Source organism: Eurypyga helias, unplaced genomic scaffold, assembly GCF_000690775.1.
Source record: "Eurypyga helias isolate BGI_N326 unplaced genomic scaffold, ASM69077v1 scaffold14420, whole genome shotgun sequence".
NCBI classification, from domain to species: domain Eukaryota; kingdom Metazoa; phylum Chordata; class Aves; order Eurypygiformes; family Eurypygidae; genus Eurypyga; species Eurypyga helias.
In genome coordinates, this window is record NW_010223982.1 from 60,120 (window position 1) to 66,119 (window position 6,000).

The window sequence follows — 6,000 nt, forward strand, 5'->3', positions numbered from 1 at the left end:
GTAAGCCACAGTGACATTTCAGAGTTTGGGTTTTGATGCATAAATGAGGCTCACAGCAGTTGTCAACAGTTCTTGCATTCAAAATAAATAAATAACAACAAAATAAAAATAACCTGTGCTAAAAATCTCACAGGACAGACTTACTTAGGAGATTTCAGGCAGTTTCCATTCCACCCCTAGCCAGAAGTGAGAGGTGAAAAAACCACTTATCAGAATATTTCAGAACCACAAAAATGTTTGATTTAATTAGGCTCTAAAAGGAGCTGAAAGTTCAGATCTTTTTTTTTTTTTTTTCCTTTCCTTTTAAACTAATGGAACAAAACTTAAACTGTCTCTGTCATTCTGAGCAAGAAGCTTATGAAGTACTTTTCAAGCAGAACTGCATTATTTCAGAAGGAAGGCAAGCATTTAAGTATTTGTTTTGAAATTGTCTCACCAAATTAAAGGTATACATTTCAGTTTAGCTGTGACTGTTTACAGGATGAGTTTCTTATTGTCTTTTATTAATTTCACTGTGATAAGTGTAATACTGGTACGTTTCCTTCCATTACAAATTTTAACATCAGTTCTTGTCTTTGCAAACAGCAGAAACTGGCAATGAAATTCTGCTGTATATGTAAAGTAACATGAATATACAATGAAAGGAATAAAAGTCACGCTGTAGAAGTTGTTATTTTAGGAGAAGTATAGTGTCTTCACATTTTGCTGGGATTTTTGACTTCCTATTTAAATTATGTGTTTTATTACAACAGATTGAAAATTACTCTGCATATTGGAAAAAAAAAATTTGGTTTGTAGTTTCATTTTTTAACTTTTTTTATTTGGGGAGAACAGTTTTACCTTTGGTAAATATGTAATTTTTTTTTTTTTTTTTAATGTATGGACTTCAAAAGTGTGTGTGTGCACACATGCATGCTTGAGGAACAAAAATTACCTGCTAACATTAGTAAAATTGCATAAAAGAAATGTTTAGCTATCCGCACACAGCTGGCAAATTTTGTTATGAGTCACTAAAGTGAACTTAAATGGGGAGCTAGTATCAACAAATAAATGTTCTGTGCCCTTCCCAAATCATATAAAAATCCCTTTATAAGTGTACTTGTGTAATTCAGCACTGAAAATTACATGTGACACTTGACATTAGACCCAGTCTGGTCTGGATTTACCTAATTCTGTGTTTCCTAGTAAGCTGACATGCTCTCTTTGATACAGAGGTGTTATTACCTTCTTTGCAGAGATGAAACATCTTCATAAGTGATTACAAAGGGACTCCTTTGTTCAATTCTTTGCATTTTAATTCCTTCTTTTTTCTCCCAGAATGTTTTATAAAAATTAGGAATATGTTTCATGCTACAGCAAATTTCCCAGGGAACCTGGAGGAGCCACACTTAGCCCTGGTCCCATGACAAACATTTAGCTGCACAACCTGCCTTCATTCTGCTTTCATCCAGCTTACAGTTGCATGTGGAGCTACTTATATGCTTGTCAGAATTTTTTTATTCTGGAGTACTTCAAAGTTATCATGAATGAAGCCCTAGACACACTGAAAAGAATGGCAAAACTCCGACTGACATCAATAAGATTGCAATTTCACTCTACCAGAAAGAGAGATCACTTCATCTACGATTGAAAAGCAGCCCTCAAATCATTATTGTGTTGAGAGAACAAGTGAAAAATAAATCTCACAATACTGGGACTTTTTAAAAGGACAAATAAGGAATATTTATCAGCCGAAACTCTAGAAAGTGCTTTGGAAGTTTTCAGACATCAAGTCAAAGCGGCCCAGCTTATAAGGAAATACCAAATGCAGTCAAGAGTTGTATTTGATATGTCATCTCAAGACTGGAATTGCAGTGATACAGGAGGAAATGAAACAAACTTTATACACAATGTAGAAGAGACAGGAAAATGACAAATACCATGGTAAAATATCAAAGTCCAACTTCACAATAAAAAAAAAAAATAGTGAGAAAAAAAGGCAGATTTCAAGAAAATATTTCATTTTTAGGATACCAAAATACAATATATTTGACATATGACAGCAATAATAATTACAGGGATTTGCTAGTTATTAAAAACAAGCAAAATCACTGTGACTTTGAAGAGACAGGGTAGTTGATAGCTGATGGTTTTAACATTGTTGCACAACACAACAAGCCAATATGAAGCACACAACACATTGTTGTACATTACAGATTATCTTAGCACTTACTTTCTCATAATACTTGATTTCATATTCAGTAATGACTCCATTGGGATGTTCTGGTTCCTGCCAGGAAAGTTCCACGCTCCTCTGCAGCACTCTCTCTTTCATTACTCCACTAACTTGCGAGGGAGCTGTTTGGACAAGATGTGTCAATAAATAAAAAGCAAATTTGTTGGATGCCTAAAATCAAATGTCATTACTGATCGGCCCCATGCTGAGCCACTTTCATTAAGGTAAAAGAAAGCACCTTTTCATAGCTCACAGTTCAAAGCTAATGAATATTCAAGCAGGACCCTATTACTGTTCATAAACTTAGAAAAGAAATCGAATTGAAGTGCAAAGAGCAAAAAGTGGCATTGTTCAAGTTGGTGCAAAACTGAGATTGGTAGGATAGGAATAACAAGCAAATTAATTCTGATTGCGATACCAAGGTAAGTTTTTAGATTAATTTGTAGTAAATTAAAAGCCTAAATATTTATTACATATGTTTCTGGAATGTAAATATAAAGAAAAATAATGTTTTAGAAACAAAATCACATTTTAGGCTGATGTCGTATAACTGATTCCAATTCTGATTAAAAAATAATCTGTTGCACTATCTGATTATGGCATGACTTGGTGATGAAAACAACTTTGTTAAGAGACTAAACCTCCTCTTTTTCAATAGTTCAAATCTTTCCAGGACATTCTTTCTTTAGTGCTAAGTTACCATATTTGGTCTTGACATTTTTTGAAAGTGTGAGACGGAAAGTACCTTTTGAAATTTAAAAAAACCTCAACAATGTACGAACATTATAGAGCCATTGACTCTCATTTAAAAATTTTTAAGAGATAATGTAATAAGATGTGAGAGACTGAAAAAGTAACTTGCTTTATCAGTTTATCTTACGTTTACCAAAAAAGAAAGACACCAGATTTTCTGCTGATGTGCATTTCAAAGGGAGGGACGCTTTTCCTCAAACACATACACTGCCTATATGAAAGTAGCACTGAAATCCTATAAAGTCATATCTATTTAAAACGAACAATGGCATTGGAACATGCAAAACGATCTTGTTCTCTTTCAATTAAATGGAAATAGTTCAAGGGTGTAACACTGCTCATGCAAAACAGGCTTGATCCTCAGCCCCTCGCAGTTAAAGGTAAAATGATATTTACATGTACAGGAACTTGATCATATTCAGAGAGAAGATTCAGACACAGGAAAGGAAATGAAAATTAGAGATAAATTTATTTATATCTTTTCAAGTATAGAATCTATGCCTGATTTTAAACTAGAATGCTTGTTTGAACAAAAATTCTGAAAAAAAAAAATCTTCTTCTAGGTAAAAAAAAGAAAAATGTTATTTCAGAACTGCATATAAAGTTTTCACTATGTAAAATGATGTACAGTCTTCAGATAAAACAGGATTCTTATCCCATGCAACAAGCAGGTGAACTTCACTTTCTCTTTTACCATTCACTTTGAGTCTAATTAGACTAATTCCCATTCTAATATTCTTTAGTACACTTTCCTCAATTTAAAGAACATAGAAATAAAACATATAGAATACATACTCCTGTAGCTTTAAGGATAAAATAATAATGGTTAAGTAAAAATATCTACAGCACAATCAAGACAATAATCCTCTAAAAAACCTAAAATTTGATTGTTAACTTCTTATTTTAATTGTGACGTTTCTAGCTTTTTTTATTACAACATATATATTCATGTCGTTTTAAATTAAATTTATTTGCATTTCATTAGAGGCTCCAAGAGCCCACGAAAATTAGCAATTGAAGACATCCAAGATAATTTTCATTATTAACTACTATCTTCTATATAATCAATATAATCAAAGTTGAAGCCCCCTTAATGTACGTAGGCTGCCTGACTGACAAAATCACAAAATTGTATCATGCAAACACCATGGGTTGACACACCATTCCGAACCCAAGATCTCTCTCTTTTGCTCTTCTTGCATATGCTTTCTAAAAGCTCAGAGTATTTCACCCTCTAATTAGTGAAATATATTCTTTTTTGTAGCTAAGAGTCTGGAATGCAGCAAACTAATTTGCTCTGTCTAGTTTTCTTTCCTGTGATTAACTAGTTGTCTTCTTTGTCTAAATGAGTACTACAGCATCCCGGCTGAATTTCAGAGAGGTCATTATGTTTCATGTATAATGTTCTATCTCATCCAGATAGATGCTTTTAAATTGCTAATTTTACATTTTTAGATGTTCAAAATTGTTAACATTCATAGCTTATCATGAAACAGTTTTATATTACCTAGGTCACTGGAGTTTGTTCTCAACATTTGCTGCCTTTTGTTTTAGCTTATCAAATTTTTTCATTCCGTTGGTCATAGCATTCATTTTTTTTAAGCAGCGAAGCAAAATGAACTCGCTTCCTCTGGTATTAGTTAACTCTGTGTATGTGGGGAAGGAACAGCAATGCAGAGAAGGAGGAATAGAGAAGGGGGGAAGATTTTAATCGGGGAAGTGAAATATACTGTGTGAGATTCCTACTTAACAGCTGTACAAAACACTCCACAAACAGGCATGCTACATTCTTCAGAAACTTCCACTCAAAACAAAATCTCAGTGATTGATGAACGTTACAAGACAGCATTCAGAAGTCGTAAATAAATACGCTCTTCAACATATGACAACATTATATGTCAATTAATATTCTTTTCATTCTAGAATAGTCAGATTAAAAGCTGGTTTGATTTTGGGTTTCTTCGGTTATGTTTGGGCTTTTTTCACCCTTTACTAAGAACATCTTACTTTTCACTGATAGAAGAACTACATGAGGAAGAAAAGACAGTCCAAACCTACAGACTGCATATGTTGGTATCCCTGAAAACAATTATGTTGTATATGATTCCCATACCTAAAATTCAGTAAGTTACCTAAGCTTGTTTTGTGTCCCCACATTTGTCAGAAGGAGGGAATCATCAAATTGGTCGAAGCCAGAGTATCCTCCTCTGGCAAGGCACAACAGTCTGTTGTTACTGCAAGGGAATCTGTAAACAAGAGCAACCCCATCAGGAGATCTATTGACGTCAGAGACTAGATGTATATGCTGTCTTTGTCCTGTGTTTTGGGTAGCATTTCTTGATCTGTGCTTAATGAGAGTGTACAGGTCAGAAGCATTTTGTTCTTTATTCTAGTATAATCATTTCCTCCGTATTCTCTCTGTGCCTTTCTTACAGACTGTTTTGCATTCACGTTTTATTTGTTTTGGCTTCCTGACACCTCATTTTAAACTTTTAGCCCACTTCTCATTGCCTACCCTTATTAATTAATTAAAAACCTATTTATGGTTTTGAAACAACTATGTTTGAGCAAGTTTGAAAATGAGTTAAATTATACAATTCAACCCTAATTGCAGGTCAAAATATGGTACTAACTAACAAAAAAAAATTAAGTCTATAAAACCAGAATTTAAAATATCATTTTTCCTGCCATTGGTAGCTGAACTACTACTACTACTACTACTACTACTACAACTAAAGACTATTTCAGATTTCTTTTCTTTTAGCATTCTAGCTCTTGCCACTGCATGCATAACAAAGTTGTGTGTGATGAAGACACTTCTTATAGTATTTTTAGACAACTAAGTACCCAGTCCTGAATGACTTGAGCATGCATAATCCCTATTGTATCACTTCAGGTTACAAAGCAGCATCGCTTTTCAGAATCATTATTTCCATAATATATTACACTGGGGGATACAGGCTGTTCAAGACACCATTTGCTATCAAATTTCTTTTTGATATACCTCATCTCTTCTTTTTCTCCTTCCTGCT

At 33.6% G+C, this 6,000-nt stretch overlaps 1 protein-coding gene across 1 annotated transcript in view; it reads right to left on the reverse strand.

Moving 5' to 3' along the window:
* Positions 1–6,000, reverse strand: part of LOC104515886 (ephrin type-A receptor 7) — a gene marked incomplete at its 5' end in the record, with an annotated part of 94,006 nt that overhangs the window by 26,943 nt on the left and 61,063 nt on the right. Inside the window, one exon of the mRNA XM_010160067.1 lies at positions 2,213–2,337. Coding sequence (XP_010158369.1) covers positions 2,213–2,337 — 125 coding nt within the window. The remainder of the gene's footprint in view (positions 1–2,212; positions 2,338–6,000) is intronic.